General features: G+C 36.6%; 2 protein-coding genes across 6 annotated transcripts in view; one reads left to right on the top strand and one right to left on the bottom strand.

The window, feature by feature from the left end:
• TCERG1 (transcription elongation regulator 1) overlaps nt 1-13,450 on the top strand; it is a 56,925-nt gene extending 43,475 nt beyond the window's left edge. For 4 of the 5 annotated variants that reach the window (XM_015598083.2, XM_015598082.2, XM_015598081.2 and 1 more), the window contains 7 exons: nt 2,312-2,462; nt 6,365-6,529; nt 6,796-6,978; nt 8,885-9,064; nt 9,751-9,834; nt 11,102-11,202; nt 12,372-13,450. In XM_015598083.2, the coding sequence (XP_015453569.1) occupies nt 2,312-2,462; nt 6,365-6,529; nt 6,796-6,978; nt 8,885-9,064; nt 9,751-9,834; nt 11,102-11,202; nt 12,372-12,573 (1,066 nt within the window). In that variant the 3' untranslated portion in view covers nt 12,574-13,450. Of the gene's footprint in view, nt 1-2,311; nt 2,463-6,364; nt 6,530-6,795; nt 6,979-8,884; nt 9,065-9,750; nt 9,835-11,101; nt 11,203-12,011; nt 12,106-12,371 lie in introns of all 5 variants that reach the window. The other variant, XR_001517888.2, reaches the window with a different exon arrangement.
• Nucleotides 13,451-15,770: 2,320 nt separating this feature from the next.
• GPR151 (G protein-coupled receptor 151) lies at nt 15,771-18,909 on the bottom strand. The gene has a single exon (XM_006923304.2). The coding sequence runs from the start codon at nt 17,695-17,697 to the stop codon at nt 16,426-16,428; it is 1,272 nt and encodes a 423-aa protein (XP_006923366.2). The 5' UTR covers nt 17,698-18,909; the 3' UTR covers nt 15,771-16,425.
• Between the last annotated feature and the right edge of the window lie 241 nt (nt 18,910-19,150).

The raw sequence follows: 19,150 nt of genomic DNA, 5'->3' as shown, positions 1-19,150 counted from the left end.
AAAAAAGGATTCTTAATACTATGTCTTATAAAGTAGTGCTTTCAGAGTTAAGAGATAAGTCATATAAAAATATCTCTATTAGACTCTAATGCTAAAACTTTAGTCTGTTCTGGTAAAAAAAAAAAAAATTATTTTACCCATTAGTAATATAAACAAGTAAACTAATTCTCTTTTACACATTGATTTTACATGTTTGAAAAGGTATATTCTTTAATCATGGTATTTTTCTGTTCTAAAATTATAAAGCAAGGTGCTTAATTTAACTTAGAAAGTAGATTTAATGGACTACAATCATGTGATCCCTTTTTTGGGATGCACTTTTATTTTACCTTTTGTTAGGTAAAATTTTATTATGGTTACATATCCATTGTTCAGAGCAGGTTTGCAGTGTATACGGTTGTAAAAACATGTTGAATTAATGAAATTAGATATTGTGAGTAATATCAATTGCATATAAAAAATTATTAGAATCTGACATTGGTTAGCAAAGCTTAAAAATAGCAACAGTTAGCTGTGAGTGGCACTTGTAATCTTCAGTTGATGTTAAAATTTTGAGGTTAACCAGCCATTTTTTTTTTCTTTATAATTAAAGTCTGTAATCTTTGTTTTAACATATAAGTTTTAAACATGTAAGTTTAATTTACATTAAAATAGTTAAATAGATTTTAAGGGGAAAATAAGCTTAATTTTCCCTCTAAAAACATGGTAAATGTGAGAGTGTTTAATATGAGTAAATTCTTATTATGTAAGGAAAAAGCTTCAAATATTAAAATACATTCAGATACATGAAAGCTTTGTAAGTAAATGCCTTTTATTCATGGAGAAACTTTTTTTTTAATACCTACCCTCACTAGCCCTTATAGGCCCCATCTTTGTATTTAGCCTGCTTGGTGTTTGCTGAGCTTTTTGGATCTATACATTGATGTTTTTCATTATTTGGAAATTTTTTTGTTTTTTCCTGCCCTGATCACTCTTTTCTCTTTTAGGATTCTAATTACACAGATATTAAAGTGTTTGTTATTATCTCACATGTCCCTGAGACTGTTCTCCTCCCTGCAGTATTTTTTCTATGTCCTCTTTCGATTAGACAGTTATTACTGATTTAACTTAAAGTTGTTGACTCTTTATTCTCTCTTTACTCTCGTATTAAGCCCATTCAGTGAATTTTTCCTGCCAGCTTCTTTTTTTATATTTTTAATATCTCTGTTCAAACTTCTTATTTGTTCATTGACCATGTTGTAATTCTTTGAACCTATTTTTCTGTAATTCTTTCACTATAATTATAGTTTTAAAGTATTTGTCTACCTGGAAATACATCTGGGCATCTTGGGTTAGGTTTTTATTGGCTTTTAAGTTTTTTATGTATAGATCACATGTTTCTTTTTATGTTTAGTGATTTTTAATTGAATATTGGAAATTGTGGATAATAGGTGGAGCCTCTGGAGTCTCTTACCTTCCTCCGAAGAGTGAATTCTTATCTTAGCAGGCAGTTCAATTACTGGTTGATCACCTTAATTTTAGGTTTGATTTTGTGCTTTGTTAGTATGGATCTCAGAAACTGAAAGGGATTTCAGCCTCCCAGTTTGTCTCCCTTGTGGTTCTTTGGCACTCTTGTCCTAATACTGTCTTTTTGTCCAGTAATACTCAATCTCTAGTATCTCTCTTGTGCTCTTAACCCTGTAGCAGCTTGTACGGCTGGCCTTGGCTGTGGACTCATGGGGAGTCCCTACGTGGTATTCTTTTGGGGCACCTTCTCTACCACTTCTTTGGCATTTTAGCACCCAAACTGATCTTTGCGGCTTCTAGCTCACTGGGATCATTGTATTCTGCTTGGACACTAGCTCTCTGCACCTTGGGAAATTGTCTTGAGGCAGAGGGCAATGGGGCTTACTTGTTTTACTTTACCTGTTATCCACTACTTGCAATCATTTGCCATATGTATTTTGTCCTCTGTTATAGTTGCTTATGGAAGGAGAGCTAATTCAATAAGAGTTCTTCTACCATGGCTAGAAGCAGGACTCAGCCTCATCTTAGGATGGAAATTAAGTCTCTTGAAGCACTCGAATTCTTTACTCTGATATGTGGATCCTCCTACCACTGTTCTGATAGCATACAAATATCTAACCACATTTTCACCCTTTAGTCCTTTTTCACTCCTTTCTATAGCTCATTGTTCACTATTTAGGTAGACGTTGGGACTCAGTGTGCCTTGGGCACAGATCCTTGCTGGAAAAAACGGTATCTTCTGCTATACCTTTCTAGAAGCTGAAATAGCTCTACCAAAGTTAGCACACTTGCCGTTTTGTTACAGAGCTACTTTTAGTGAATTTGCAGCCAAGCATGCTAAAGATTCACGATTCAAAGCAATTGAAAAGATGAAAGATCGAGAAGCCTTGTTTAATGAATTTGTGGCAGCTGCAAGGAAGAAAGAGAAAGAAGATTCGAAGACCAGAGGTGAGAAGGTAAGGTGGTTTTAGTTCCAGTGCTGTGATTGATGGGAGTGTGAATGGGTAGGGCCTAAGCTGGTGCTGTGTTACTAACCTCATTCAAGAGCGTAAAAGGACCCATATTTACTGTTTAGCCTTTTAAGTTAATTTTTATAATTGTTATTATATATGTGTGTATTTTCTCACTTTATTTCCATAATGCTTATTTTAGTAGCTTCACTAAACTATATAGATTTGCTTTAAATTTAATACTAAGATGCTGGGTAAACCCAGAACTGGTTGTTAGGCCTCTCTGTTCACTGGTGCTAGCTAAGTGCCTGCTAGGGTTTCAAGATTCTTTATAGGTGGTAACATTTAAGTTTCAAAAAGCTTCTTTATCTCTTTTGCCTTCTAAAAGCATTTTAGTGACTTTCTAATGTTTTAGTAAACATACCTTACGTATAAATTATTGCTTATCAGAATTAAAGGTCAGCTATTAAAGATTAATGAATTCCAAATGTCATTTGATAGCAGTGTCGGGAATGGAGAGGAGCTCACCACTGGGGAGGCAGGCTGGTAGAGAGATGGCACTAGTGGCGTGTGAACCATCAAAACATGCAGCCCCTCTCTTTAGCTTCCCTGTGTGCTTTGTGAATAGAGAAGAACCTCTGAAGCCTAATCATTCTTGACATTTAAAATTGCCTCTTATTCCAGAAAGTTAAAATATTACAAATTCTATTAAGAAATGTTGTTTGAGAAGAATGCCACTCTTGTTGGGAAGAAGCCTCCTCTTTCATTGAAAATAGCAACAGTATTAGGTGAAATAATTTTTGTCAGAAATGTCTGAAATTTCCTGATTTATTGGGGGCCTCGAAGTAGATTTTTTCAGAATTATTTCAGTATTAACATTTTTTTTTTTTTTGCAAATGATTATGCTTCTCAGAGGAAATGTACAAAATTGAGTGCTACTTAAACATTTTATGCATTGTATTAGAAACATATCAATGAATTGTTTACTACTTTTGACTTTTAGTAATAACTTACTCGATTAAAGAAATTCAAGTAAATAAATGATTGATATTGTCTGATTTGTGTGATTGCTTTTATACAAATTAAATGTTTTTCTCTTTGCATTTGTAACTAATTTTTTTTCCTAAACATTTTTTTTATGTAACTATTTTATGTATTCTGTTTTATAACAAGTGGATAGATTTTACAGTTTTGTGCTGTGCGGCCTGTCAATCAGTTCAGTCTGACAGCTGTCAATCACTGATACGCAAAGTATTATGGGATTCCCTAGTGAGGAAAGAATTGGTATCTCTGTGTGGTGACTTTAGCCTCCCGAAGTTCCGGTACTTTACTTTTTTTAGTCTTTTCCTTATGAAGTGATGAGAGTTGTGCCCAGAATGTGTTAATTAAAATAAATTAAATAGATACTACATCTGAATAAATCTAACATATTCAGCTTTATTTTCTTTCAATTGTAAAATTTTAATTCTCTAAATTATAGGTTTGGCTTTGTATCATTACTAAATTAAAAGAAAATGAAAATTTCCCAGCCAATTTAAAGACTACAAAATCTATTACTGTCTAGGCCATGAAAGCAGAAATCTTTAAGGGTTTAAATATAGTATATTTTCTATTCACATTCTGAGAAGTATTTGATTAATGAAGTTTTATCACATTCTTCATGACTTTCACTGAATATCAAGTATATTGTCTGTTCCGTTATTTTTTTAGTCACATTTTAACTGTGTGTAATTGAATAGTAAGATCGGTACCAGTAGCATGCTGGTGTATTGGGCGTTTCTTTCCTTGTCCTTGTGATTGATTCTCCAGTTGAATCAGTAGCTGAGTCAGAAGCCTGTGAAGGACATTGACTTAGTGAAATCTTTATTTTTTCTTCAGCAGGCGTTTTCAAGCTAAAAACTACAGTCATTTTCATGTAGTCTTCACTCATAATTTTCCATTTTATATTTAAAAAAAATAATGCCTTTAAACTGTTTTACTAGACTGTCAAAGTAGCTGCCCTCAAGTTTTTGTTTTTTAATTATAATTTATTATTATAGCTAATATTTATAAAAATATGGTTCAAATTATTTACTTTTTGGAACAATATATTTGAAGTTGCACATAGTGGAGTTAATCTTTTTATGAAATTGGCATTTTTCACTCTTTCAAATTTCCTTCTGAACAATTTAAGTATTTTTGTTAAGGTACATAAAGCTAAGGAGACTATTTCTCCCTGTTAAACAGCCTGGATAGTAAGGTACTTTCATTTTTGGAAAGTTTTGGAAAATTTACTTTGGTTGTATATCACACATTTAAAATAAAACTGTATGCTCATTTTTACTTTATAGACTTTGTGTTTAATATATGAAAATTATTTTAAGTTAATATAAATTCCTATAGCTTAGAAAAATTCCTATTTGATACAGCTTGCATGTTTTATTTAACATACATTTTATAAATTTTGCCTTCTAGATATCACGTGCATTAGGAATTTGGTGTTCATCACGTTAGATACAAAGTAGACAGGGTGCATGAAAATTTATTTTATATCACTACAACAAGTAGTTTCTTCATCACTGTTTGGAAATGCTGGGTTTATGAGTATTTCTCATTAATCTAAACAAAGCCAAGAGCCAAGTTTAGTAGTGGAGAAATCCACAGCTGGTTAGCTCTTGTCTTTTAAAAAATTTTCTAGTATAGAAACTTTCTTATAACCTTACAAGTGTTTTCCAGAAAGGACATCATTGTCTCTTTTAATCCTCTACCAGGAGAAATGAGGTTATAGGAGGAAATGAGAGGGTTGGAAGAGACAGAAGGAATGATTCATTTATTTTATGCCAACACATTTTAAATTCTGATTCCATTCCTAATTTCTCATTTCTTCGTCAGGTGGGAAGGTGCCATGTTTAATCTCTGTGGAGAGGAGAGGTTCTTGACATAGTTAGAATCCTCTTTTGAAATGACTTTGGCTACCTTGGGTATCTTCCCTGGTAGGAGTACAGAATAATTTAGATGAGACTAAATTTTAAAACAGGTCCTCAAAGGTGCATAAAAATAAATACCTCATTTATCCCTTTCTTCCCTATTTAATAAAATGGCATATAGTTTGGGAGAGGGATTCTCAGTGTTTCATATGTTGATACTAAAGGATTAATATTATTTAATACCTTTTGGTATAATGTTACTAAGTTGGTACTTCAGTTGTTAAGTACATTATTTCATTAACACATATTCTGAGCTGTATAATGGTAAAGGCATACATGTTTAATAGCTAAAAAGTACAGAAAATCTGAATGTAGTTTTTTTTTAGTAATGGTTAATTATGGCCTACATAGAAATTCTATAATTTCTTGAATATAAGGTTACAAACATTGCTCTTTTTTAAAGCCAAAATATAAAAATTCACCCTGTTTTTTTGATTTTAGACATTTGACAGTATAGTTTCAGGTTTGTAATGAATAAGACTTGCTGTTTGTGCTCAACTATTTCTAAGTTCCTATGTTAATTTTAACAAATTTTATTCATCTACTTTTAAAAATCATTCTTACCATCTTGATATTAAAGTATTTTACTATCAGCTTATAAGCTGGATCTTAGCCAAAAATAAATCCAAATTCATATTTCTTATGAGAACATGGCAGTTCTGAGATCAAAATAAATACAAAATAAAACTTTTTCTATATTTGAGTAATTTCATTGAAGAATATGATTTATCTTGAATTTAAATGAGCCTAGATGTGTGTTGATTTTTGTTTCTCATGAGAGCAATTCTGATATTCTCTTTTACTAAAATTTATTCCACTCTAAGTGCATTTAAAGTTATTATTCTCATCTTTAAGGTAAGTGAACATTTTAAGTTGTAAACATTTAGATATGAGGAATTTCTCATGGCACATTGGTTTTCCTCATCTTGTTTTGAAATACAGATTAAATCAGATTTCTTTGAACTGTTGTCTAATCATCACTTGGACAGTCAGTCTCGATGGAGCAAAGTAAAAGACAAAGTAGAAAGTGATCCCCGTTACAAAGCAGTGGATAGTTCGTCAATGAGAGAAGATCTTTTCAAACAGTACATTGAAAAAATAGCCAAGGTAACCGTCATGTTTACTTGTACTGTAACCACGGAATAATGAAATCCTTAATTGAGTTATTTGCTACTGTTTGGGGATTTGGAATTTTTTCCGTTGATGTTCTTAATATGAGAATCTCTAGTAGTTGATTTGCAAATGAGGTTTAGTATCTTGGTATATTCTTGGTAAAAACAAGGTTTGAAATTTTGTATTTGGCAAACTAGTTATTCTGTTGGAAACATTTTGATGCACTTGGTAGGAAGGATAATGTAATTTTACTTTTACAGAATTTAGACTCAGAAAAAGAAAAGGAGCTTGAAAGGCAAGCGCGCATTGAGGCAAGCCTTCGAGAACGAGAAAGAGAGGTTCAGAAGGCTCGGTCAGAACAAACAAAAGAAATAGATCGAGAGAGAGAGCAGCACAAACGAGAAGAAGCGATCCAGAATTTCAAGGCCCTCCTGTCTGACATGGTATATATTACTCTTTTATTTTATTTTTTCACTTGTGAAGTACTGGATGTTAGAAATTCATTACATTATTACCTCAGTGAACATTTCAGTGTTCTTTAACTCGCTCTGAAGGATACAATATGGTAAGTTGTTTATAAAGAGTTTTAAAATTGAGTACTTGGTGTTAGCCCTGTTGACCCTAGTTATTTAACATTTTTCAGAAGTTAGATGGTTTATATATATGAAAATTTATAATCTTAGTCTCAAAGCTTTTTTTCTATTGGTCTCGATGGAAGTCATCTTAAATTATTACACATTCACAGGCCATAGTAGTAGAGTGTGCTGAACGTAATTTAACCTTTTTGTTGATGATTTGGGGTCATCTCTGCGGTGACCAGTTATTGTCCATGTAGGTGGTGTGAGATGTAGGACTAGAGATGTACTGACCCCAGGAGATACCCTGGGACTTTTTGAAAAATTCTGCATTACCCAGGTTGTTGAGGTATGTAGGGTGTCTCGTCCCTGCGGTGAATGTCCCTGACCACTCTGCTATAATACTTCTCTTTGTCACCGTCTGTACTAATGTTTCTCTTCTCTCTTTCAGTGAGGCTCTTTTCATCATTCCTGTTGCGTCTTCAGGTTTCTCCCCTTTTGCTGATCTATTCTCTGGACAGTTGCAGTTGTTCCTCATTTCTTTTCCTATCTCCCCCCACCCCCCAAGTTCATTTTTATTGAGGTCACAGAAATCTCTGTAAAAGGCAAATCTGATTTTTGCCACTCTCCCTGGTGCTTACAGAGAGTGAAGGTCCTCCTTGCTCCTAGCAGTTGCCTGCATTTCAAATTCAGTCTCTCAGCATAATATGAAAGACTTCATTCCTTGACTCCCCCACCTTCATATTACCTTACCTGCCTTGGTTTCTTCTCTTGCCCTTTAATTAGGCCCTATGCTGAACTTAACCTTTAATGGACCATACTTAGATTTAATGCATCCTGCCATTGCTCATGCCATCCCTCCACCGAGGGTGCTTTTAAACTTCCCCCAACAGTGGCAGACTTCCTTGTTCTTCATAAGCACACTCAACTCTCCCTTCTGTGACGCTGATCCCATCCCTCCTGGGCAGATCTGATCTCACTGTTCCTTTGGTCACCCTTGTGCTCAGCGTACACCTCTGCAGCACTTGAGATGTGTTATTGCAATTATTGGCTTTCATGCCTGTCTTCACTAAAAAGTGAGCCCTTTGAAGGAAGCCATCTTAGTTATTTTGTATTCCCAGCGCCAAGCATAGTACTTACCTGACATGTATTTAGATGCTTAATAAATGTTGGTTAAATAAATGTTTTTATATTTTCTTCTTTTTTTACCATTTTGTCTTTTCAGCCTCCCGTATTTCTTAGTATTGCCAGCAGTGTGACTTTTTTGTTTGTGCCATTACCAGCAACAAAGCATATCTTTCTGCTGGTTGGTGAACCAGCCAGACCTGTCTTGCTGTTTTTTTCTCTTCTCTTCTTAACCATGTTAATTCTTGCTTATGCTGAGAAGTGTCACTTCCAGTATGTAGTTGAAATTGAAATTTCAGCTCAAGATTTGTTGTGTGCTTTTTTTCTGTGAGCCACTTGGTCCTACAATAAGGCAATGTATTTCTTGTTGTATTTGTATCCATCTCTTCTAGCCGTTGATAAGATGTTAAATAGAATAAGTAGGATTATAGTTCTTTGGGACCATAGTCGATGGGAGATATCCTCTCTTCATCCTTTCCCACCTCTGCACCCATGCTTGATAGCTTACGTGAGCTCTGGCTTAAAGAAGCAGATGTTCAGTGACCGCTTAACTAACGTGAAGTCACCAGAAGCTGCTTTTATCAAGTGTGTCATCATTGTTGAAATTTGAGAAGATAAGTCTGGTGATGCATACGTTTCTCTGTTTCAGGTCCGGTCTTCAGATGTGTCGTGGTCCGATACTCGGAGGACTCTCCGGAAAGATCACCGCTGGGAGTCTGGATCCTTGTTGGAAAGAGAGGAAAAGGAGAAGCTCTTTAATGAGCACATCGAAGCGCTCACGAAAAAGAAGAGGGAGCACTTTCGGCAGCTCTTGGATGAAACTTCTGCAGTAAGAATCTCATTTTTCTTACTGTAATCTACACAAATCCTTGTTATAATTCCCTAAAGTTAAAACAGTGATATGATATTTAGTGCCATGGCCCTTAGATCCATTACTGGAATTCATGGGTTTTATGACACTTTTGTTCCATAATTTTTTTTTTTTTTTTTTAAGTAAAATGTTTATAATATTCTTACTTAGAAATTATTTCCTTTTGCAGTTTGAAATTCATATTCGCTCCTGTGGCTATTCAGAATGTCCTTAGCTGTGTGTGATCGTTGATCCCTCCTAATGATAGCTTTAATAGATTCCCTTTTTTACTCCATTTTCAATTTGGTACCATGGTCCCCTTGTTTGGCAGTTTTTATACTCCTGTCCAGGTTTCTTTCCTGTTTATCTGCTCTCTTTTGGTGATTCTTCAGAAGTTACGATGTTGCCCCTGGATGTTAGAGGGTTTGCAGGTGATTGTTTTAGGCCACCTTGAAAGTATGGCCATGAAAATAACTCTTGTGGCAAGCCAACAAAAAGAAATTGCATGAAAGCTGCTTGCCTGTCCCTGACTAGCCCAGTTATGCTGGGGCATTGCAGGAGGTTGCAGGTCGGTGTGTAATGTTATGTACCATATGTACTGCAATTTGACTCCTTCAGTAAAAGTGAGTTGTATTTATGTTTTTTATTTACTTGTTTTTTCAAAGATTACCTTAACATCCACGTGGAAAGAAGTAAAAAAAATTATTAAAGAAGATCCTCGGTGCATTAAGTTCTCCTCCAGTGACAGGGTAAGAGGGTTTTGTCTGCGATTTCCTGTCAGTTTATAAGTATTAGTTGGGTGCTTAATCAGGAGCACAAGTATATTGGCCAAAATTACATCGATGGTTTTAAGTGAATAACTTTTAAGTATATGAGAATAAATCTGACATTTAAGTTCATATTCTCTTTCTTGTACAATATATTAACAAGACAGCACAATAGAAACTTTAAAAGTTTAATCCTTGCTATTAAATCTGTGTTTTGGGATCCTAGAGATTTAATGACACTATGGTTTTTATTTATTGTATAGTCAGGTTCCACTAGATACAAATATTTGGGCTGGCAGCTGGTACTAGGCTCTCAAAGCACCCGACTCTTAAAGCTGCTCTGGCAGAACAGCATCACGTGATCTCTAGGAGTAGACTCTGGAGTAGAGGACCCTCAGATGTGTGAAGTTTGTAGAAGCTGAACCCTGTTGTGGTACACGCTGACTCCTGTGTAGGACACATTCATTTAGGGTCTAAAGTAGTGAATGCTGTCAAGGAAGGCGTAGGTTACAGTCCCATTTTATCCCTGGGCCTTTCTCTTCTCTCTCCTCATCATTCTCCTTTCCTGGTTGTTTTCTCTAGGTCTAGAGTCCAAAACCCCATAGATCTGACACTACTCTTTCTCACGCCCTGTTAAATTGTATTTTAGTTGCATAGACCACAAGATATACGTGGCTGGGCTGAAAGGGTGGTAGACTGATAGCTGAGAGATCTAGTCTCAGTTTCTAACTTTTCTGGTTGTTTAGAATTGATAATGTCTTTTTTTTTTTTTTTTTTTAGCCCAAAGAGTTTATACCTATCATAACTATTACTAGAAAAACTAAATTTCAGTATACCTTATTGAAGTTCTGAATGTTATGGTTGGCATCTTTGTGCTTTAAGATGTAAATACACTCTGTAGGGAATGCACATTTAACCCTTAATTTCTTTACTTTTTAAGAGTGTCTACCACTTGAGGTTGTTAGGACTTTTAAAGGGTATATCCTCAGAAAACTCTATGCACAGTGTGGTGACTAGCAAGCCCTCAAGTTTTGGCTACTGTGTATATATGGTTCCTTATTCTTTACTTTTTGTCTTAAAAATGTACCTTGCAGATTCTGCCTTTTTAGGAACACAAAAGTACCTTATGCTTTTTTCTTTCGAATTTTTATTTTATGATGTAACTTACAAATTACTGGTTTACTAAATAATTGCTATTAATTTTAGAATTGGTGGGTTTCTTTTTCCTAATCTTATTGTCTTTTTGCAGAAAAAACAAAGAGAGTTTGAAGAATACATCCGAGACAAATACATCACAGCCAAAGCTGACTTCAGGACGCTTTTGAAAGAGACCAAATTTATAACATATAGGTGTGTGCAATGAAATGTTTCATACCAGCAGTCATCGTCTTTACTAGTCCTAACTCTAATGGCCAAAGCATACTTTGCATTCACACACATGTTGACATTATTAATTTCTAAGAATAAGCCAACTTTTATCAAAGGCCAAATACAGCCCATCTCTACTGGTTTTTTTTTTTTTTTTTTTTTTTTTTTTAAGAAAGGGCCCAGATGTCAATTCCTATTTTGTGTTACCCACCCATCCAGTTTTTTAAACATATTCTTATTTTTACTTCACTGCTTTTTTTAGGAGTACCCCCAACTATATGAGAATCGTATTTCATGAAGAGACTTTTTTTATAATCCTTCACTGTCAATTATCTTTGCATCCTCTGAAGACCGTTAAGTGTTGTTAAACTATTCTGGAGCTTGAAATTATCTTATTTAAGCTCAGCGAGAACTTTTTTTTTCTCAGAGGAAAGCAGTTTGCTGGATACTTTTAAATACAAATTTTAAGTGATAAAGTGAGAGCTTTAAAACAAGCCCTCTCTGTAAATCAGCGGTCCCCACCGGTTTGTCAGCAGGACAACGCCTTTACTTTGCTTGGCAGTCAGTGTGCAGGAAACCGTTGTTGTTTCGTGCTCCAGCTTTTCTTCCTTTAAGAGAAAATTCTGAAACATCTTAATGAAGGGTATGCGCACGGGAGGCTAGATAGTGCTGAGGGTGTGGTTTTTAGGTATTTTGTCATTGGATTTTTTTGGTCAGGATCCTTAATGTTTTGCATCAGCTTGGGCTTTTAAATTAGATGTGAAGTAAGACTTCTTTCTACATTTTTATAGTTAATTTAGTGAAAGATGTGAAAGTGAAAGCTTGTGAAAGATGCTGGGATTGGCAGCCCTGCAGACTGAAGTCCTCTGTTCATCCACAGAACAGGTACAGCACGGGCAAGATTTATCCACCCACCCTCAGCCCTGATCTGGAGGGACCACCAGTAGGGGCGGGAGGGTAATTCAGCTTCTGAGGCCCTTTCAGTCCTTGGAGTCTTTGCTGAGGCAACTTACAAAGGTGACCACTGCAGTGAAATTTTTCTTAAAAAAAAAATGGAAACACAATTAGGAACTAGATGGACATTTCCAGCTCATTTCTGAAAGACCTGTGAACAGCAGTCAGTAATTTTTGGACTTCTTTTCTTATTTCAGATCTAAAAAGTTAATCCAGGAATCTGATCAGCACCTGAAAGATGTAGAAAAAATTTTGCAGAACGACAAACGGTATCTAGTGCTAGACTGTGTGCCAGAGGAAAGGCGTAAACTGATCGTGGCGTATGTGGATGACCTGGATCGCCGCGGTCCACCCCCACCTCCCACAGCGTCAGAGCCCACGAGACGATCAACAAAATAATTCTGCATACTCTTCCACAGGGGTATCTATTAATTCAAAATGCTTGCATGAGCCAATTTTCAGGTTTTTACATGTATGTGCATTAGTCAAACTATTGCAAAACCATCTGATGAACAGAAGGAGAAGCATTTGTGAACAGTTGCTGAAAAGAGAACACTTTGGAAATATTTATGCTTTTCTTTGTGTGGCATGACTGACATACATACTCAAATATAGGCTGTCTCTAGTAAATCTAAAATCTTGAAGCTAAAAATCATCCTTTTATGAGATGTGGAAGTCAGTGACTTTTGGTGACGTTCTTTCTAGCAGTGTTATACATGCAAGACATAAGAGCATTTGTGGTTTGAACTTGCAAGATAGAAATACCACAGACTCCAAGAAACTTAAGCTGGGGTTTGTTTTGTTTTGATTTTGTTTTTTAAAGCGGGTAAAAGAAAACACTGAAAATTGAATTCTTATCTTCCAGAGGTTAAGATTATTATAATGGATATACTTTTACCTTCGTCTCTAAAGAACACTTTAGTTTTATTTGTTCACTTATGTGCTTTGATTATCCCCTCTGAATTATAGGCCAAGTCTTGTTGTTAGCCTAAGAGAAGATTTATTTAGTAATTTCTTCTCAGGTATGGAACCACGGTCATAACTAACATGTGGGCCTGGATAGGACTGCTGGTTAAACACATATTATTCACCATTAAGTGATCTTTATCAATATTTTGGATTAGACAACAGATTACCTTCTGGGTGTTCCCTGTAAACTATACTCCTGTTTGAATGTTAAACTTCTGTTTCTAAAGTTTAATTTTAAGATGTTTGAATGTTCAGTTTATGTATTTGAACAACAATAAACCAACCTTTTTTATATGTGTGGATTGTATATGATTGTTGTTACATAATTTATAAAAACTTAAACCTTTTTTTTAAAAGGAGCAGCAAATGTAATTGCTCAATGAAAATTGACTTTAAATCTTGGATATCACATAATTTTAAAAGGCTTGTCTATAATACTAAATTATTTGCGGTATGAAAGGGAACGGATTTATAAAGAACTAGTTTGGTGCTCAGTCTCTTGGCAGTGTCTTATTGCTTCATATCAAGACACTTATTTTTGTTTGTTTTCTTGTCTTTGCCTTTTATGTTAAGATTGATAATTAGTGCTTTTTTGGCATCCTTTCAATATGTCATGCACATCTTGTCATGAAACTTACTTTGATTCTTGATTGCTCTTTGTAGCTTTATCTCCCCAATTTAAAAGATACTTCTATTTTATCCCTTCATATATTCCTAGTTTCAAAGTACCACATACATAAAATGTTTAGAAAAATGTCAACAGGATAATATATTTTCTGTTATTTCACACCTGTGTCCTATGATTGTGACAAAACCTAAAATGGGAATACCAACAGATTTGGATTTGTATGTTACATGCACGCAGACATGCATCACACACAAATGTTCATCTCTCTCTTACTAGTACTCAGCTTAAGTATGTTAAGTGCCACAAAACTTATGTCAACCCTATGTAGAAACCTAGAATTGATTATTTGACTAAGATGAGCCTGTAAAATGGTTCACAGGATTTTTTTTTTTTTCAATTTTCCTTTCTCTATTTTTTGAAGTTCATTCTTATAAATTCATTGAATGATTTTTAAGTTTTATGAGGAGTGCAACTGAAGTGTTTAACAAAAGGAACACAACTAGTATAGAAATATGACTACTACAAAGGTGAAATTTCTAGAATGCTTTATTTTGTTATTTTGAGTTTCACTTAGTATTGTTTGCTCACTCGCTACATTCTGTTTCTCAAAGTAGAGAAGAGTGAAGAAAATGGTTTGGTGACATCTAATTTTCTACTTTTGTGAAGTATTTGGTATTGCTCATTAAGTTGCAAATCAGATTCTTCTGTGCAGATTTCTTTAAGGGATCAAGTCAGGACTTTGTATTAGGTTCTTAATGAAAGAAAGAGTTTTAGTAACCTACACTATGTTTTAATAGCTGCATCTTGATTTGGTGCTTATCAGCAGACACTTTTAAAAATACATGATTCCTTTTACCCTGGGACCTATGTTAAGGTCTGACCTCCCCATAAAGCCCCTGTGTCAAATGATGATTTTGAAAGGAGCATTCAAGACAGCTTTAAATCTCCAAAACTATCTGAAGTGAAATATGATTGTTTTTATTTGTTTACAAGTTAAAATATCCAGCACTGGAATCTTACATCTTACATTTACTATATATAATGTACATAAAAATTTTTAAATAGTTCACAGACAATTTTAAAGGTAATCTTTTTGTATAATTATATCACAAAAACAATACTTTGGATACTTGTACTTTATGTGACCTGCGAGCCTTAAAATAAAAATTGTCATGAACCAAGTAAAAAGAAAACAGCCCTATCTCGTGTTTAAAAAGCAAACCGTGACCATTTGTAAAAACAAAACCAAAAAATCCACAGACCAAACTTTTTTTTAAAAAAATTCTACCCACAGCAAATTTTTTCTATTTCAAATTCTTGTTTGCTTTACAGGCAGTTTTTTCTTGAGAGAATCCTTCAGTGAAAATACCCCCCGAGTTCCATTACAAGTAATCAAGAACCATGGGCAAATGTTATTATATTGAATAAGGGAAGAAATGTATCATAATCATTTTTTATTGGAGATGCTTTACCTTGATGTAAAATGAAGTTATTGCCTGTTATTCAGGTTACACTGGTGATATATTTGGGAACACGAATTTTAATTTTATTGCTTTTCTTTTTGCATTGCCCTTGTGCGTTTTGTTTTCTTCTCTTAGCCAAATCCCTGTCTTGCGTGCACTGAATTTTCTCTCTTCTGTACTAATTTTTTTTTTTGTTTTGTTACTTTTGGTCATCTATAACTTAAAAACCCTGAGGCATTTTAAAAAGTAGTCAGGGTTCTATCCCCCTTTTTGTATTTGATGATTGCCATTAATAATTAATACATCATTAGCCAGAGCTTGTAGCTTATCTTGAGAGACAGGAGATGTTGGGGGGAACAGATTGATTTCAGCTTGTAGAAGACTAACTTTCTCCTGCATTTTGGAAAAGTAGATAATTGCAAAGGGAAAGAAGGGTAGTTTTAACTTCTTTCTCTATATCAGTATAGAATGTTCTACTAAGATGCTAAAATCCTTAGACTTAGAAAATGAAGACTCTGCAGTGGCATTCAAAAAGATCAGTGAAGCAGGTTTTAGTATTAAGCAGTTTCAATTTACTTAGCCAGAATAAGCCGTAATTTGAAATTAGTTCAGAATTGGAATAAGGTAATGTTCCTTACTCTGCAACCTTCAGTCTTGAAAATTCTGTATAGATTTTCATTAAGTAAATTTACTTATTTTAAGCAAAAGAAGATAACTCATTAAGATTTATTCATTAGCGTGTTAAACACCTCAAGTGGATGTAGATTTCGAGCTCTGGTTAATGTGAAATAAAGTTTGATAGGTGAAGCTAGGGCTAGCAAGTGCAGAAAGAAACTAAAGGTAAAGGGGTCCGGCTTCTGATAGATAACCTCTGCTCCAGCCAGTCCAGGGCTGCTTCTAAAGCGTACCCAAATAAAAGCTATTGTGAACAAATGACAAAGTAGCTGGGCTTTGTAATTATAGAAACATACAACAGTTTTTTGGACAGCCAGGTGATAATTATGAAACATGACATGGTGTTCTACTTACCAAATTGCACATTTTGAAAATACAGACATTTTTGTAATTCCTAATGGTAATAATTCTATCCTTTTTGTTTTGTTTTTTTACATATAGTAAAGTCAGCAATATTGATAAGCAGCAGTACAAGTAAAGAACAATCATCGCAATTTGTTTTGCTTTGAAACTTGATCATTTATCACAGTCTCCTGTCTCTTGATCTCCATGTTCCCAGGGGGTAGGGTCATCGTCTTGTACACAAGAGACTGTGTCCCTCTCATGCCAAAACTGCTCTACGTCGGGAAGGACGAGAATTGCTGCCTGCTCGGTTTTCTCTTTGCCAGAGGAAGGAGAGCCAGCCTTCTCTTTCTCTGGTACGGATGTTGGGGATTCTGGAGAGGGAACATGGTCAGGGAGGACCTCTAAGTTACCGGCTGGTGGTCCTCGAGACTCTGAGGAGGCTGGATGGTTTTTGGTTATCATCCATTTCCATAAGCCTTTCAAGCCTTCTTTGAACTCCTCTGACATCACTAGAAAAATGAGAGGATTTGCTGAAGAGATGGAAAACATGAGGACTTGAGAGAGGGCTATAAAACCTTGTGGTGGGGCCAGGCCTCCGGCCTTCAGATGCCACATCCACAGCCAAGCTATCCATTCAGGGAGCCACAGGACGGCAGAGGTGATGGCAATGCTCAGCAACATCACCGTGAGTTGCTTTGAGCGCATCTGGTTTCTAAGATTCTGAGTCTTAGTTCCTCGTTTTTGACATTGGCCATAAGCTCTCCAGAAATAAAAACAGGCAAAGAGTAATGGAATGCAAAATACCAGGAGAGGATAGAGCTTACCAAACACTGACATGAACTTTTCGGCCACAGCTGGTACCTCCACGAGGCACATTTCCACTCCCGCGTGAAGCCTGATGGTGCTAAAGAACCATTCCGGCAGGGGTAGCAGGCTAGCCACCACCCAGATGGCCGCCAGCACGGACCGGATGGTGCAGTTGTGGATACTCACTTGCTTGGCCGGGTTGCTTGCATACATGAAGCACACTTTGGCCACCGCAACAATCGTTAGGCTCTTGGCTGCCATGCACGTATGGATGAACCAGTCAGAAGACTTGCAGACAAACCAGCCTAGATCCCAAGCAGCTCTGGAGTATGCTGTAGCGCGGACAGGTGCAGAAAACAGCAAGAGACAGAGGTCGGCCAGGCTGAGGTTCAGAATCAGGGAGTGGATCAGGGACGGCTTTCGTTTCCAAGCACTGTGAAGAAGGATGCCAATCACACACAGGTTCCCCACGAAGCCCACCAGGCAGACAGCTACCAACAAAGCTGGGACTATGGTCCTCCAGTCCTTGGAGTCGGAGGGCAGGTATCCTCCGGCAAAATGGAGGTGAGCGAAGGACACATTCATGGTGCTGGAGTTGGAGTCTGCAAAGGCGGCTGCCAGCATCACCTTTTCCATCCAGCTCCTCCTTACAGAAGTTAGCTTCTTTTTGTCTTTTTGCTTGGCTCTTTGGTGGAGGAAATAAATACGTTGTCGTCGGCGTCAAATGACACTCTGGACCCTCCCCTTGTTTTCTGAGAGGGATGTGGAAGAACGGTGACTGCTAAGCTCTCTCTGCTGCATTCAATATACTGCGACTGCCCTGGATGGCAGGCAGCGGGGGCACATGGTGGCTGCTCATTAGCAAGTCTAACATCCAAGCATCAGCTCTGCGCAGTGAAATCTGCTCATAAATGATCAATGGGGAGGACATGCATGTAAGTGGGTTATATCCCTGGGGGGTCCCTAGAGTCAGTCAAGGCAATTATTATCGACCAGCTGTTTCTAAAATCTTGACTGTGGTCCATAATTCAGTAAACACTACATCTGAACCACGGAGTTCTTGAAACTTAAGCACGCACCAGAGTCACTTGGGCAGCTCGAGCCTGCAAGTTTGGAGCAGGTAAAATGCAGATTTCTTTGCTCTTAAAAAGCTGAGTAGCCTCCAGTAGCTGGGATATTCTACTCTGAGACTGTGATTGAAAAAAAAAAAAAATTAGGGAACCAGGGAGAGACTGTGGCTTAGAAAGACCATGCCAAAGACAGTCCTAGGTGGGGAAGGAGGATATGAGGGCAGTAGAGAGAGAGAGACCCAGAATGCTGGAACTCAGAATTCGCTGCCTCTGATGCCGGCTTTCCCCACCTTGGAAATGGGCTTTCAACGAGGCCTCTCTCTGTTTCTACACTCTGTAACCATCACCTCAAATGTCTCAGCTGGGTCTCAGACTGCTTTTCCTAACAATGACAACACCCATAGTGATGATGCCAAGGGGTAGCCCTAGAAACTCAGAAGCACTAATAAAACAACAAAATCTGAGCCGTAGACATCTGTTTTTTTTTTCTTTATTAAGTTGCAAGGGACCTCAGGCAGCTTAATCTTCAAAAGAACCCTGACAAAGCACATTGGTGGCCAAGCTTTTAAGTGGCTTCTGATAAAAGCAGAGCTCAGTGTGATCTCTTACCAGGGCTGGGCAAAGCTTATCCTATAGCTCAGTGCCAGTGAATGATACAGGCAGACCTCAGAGACATTGTGAGTTCTGTTCCAGGCTGCAATAAGGTGAGCATTGCAATGAAGTGAGTTGTAATCTTTTTGCTGGTAGAGGGTCTTGCCTTCGATTTATAAAAAAAAAAAGTGACATCTGTGTAGCACAATAAAGTGAAGCGCAATAAAACATCTAAGGGTAAAAGTTGATTCCAAATGTTTCCACCTAGGTGTGTGTATTGGGTGGGTTCTAAGTGCCAACCTGTGTACTAACGTTCCATGCACTGAATCCTCACGAGAACTGGAGCGAGGACTGTTATTGTTCCTTCTAAAGATGGCGACTGTGAGGCATGGAAGGGTGAAAAAACTTGCCCGTGGTCTGTAGGTCAC

The sequence above is a fragment of the Pteropus alecto genome, unplaced genomic scaffold (genome assembly GCF_000325575.1).
Source record: "Pteropus alecto unplaced genomic scaffold, ASM32557v1 scaffold78, whole genome shotgun sequence".
Classification (NCBI taxonomy): domain Eukaryota; kingdom Metazoa; phylum Chordata; class Mammalia; order Chiroptera; family Pteropodidae; genus Pteropus; species Pteropus alecto.
Note: the sequence above shows the minus strand (reverse complement) of the source record. Positions and strands in the feature narration are given on the sequence as shown.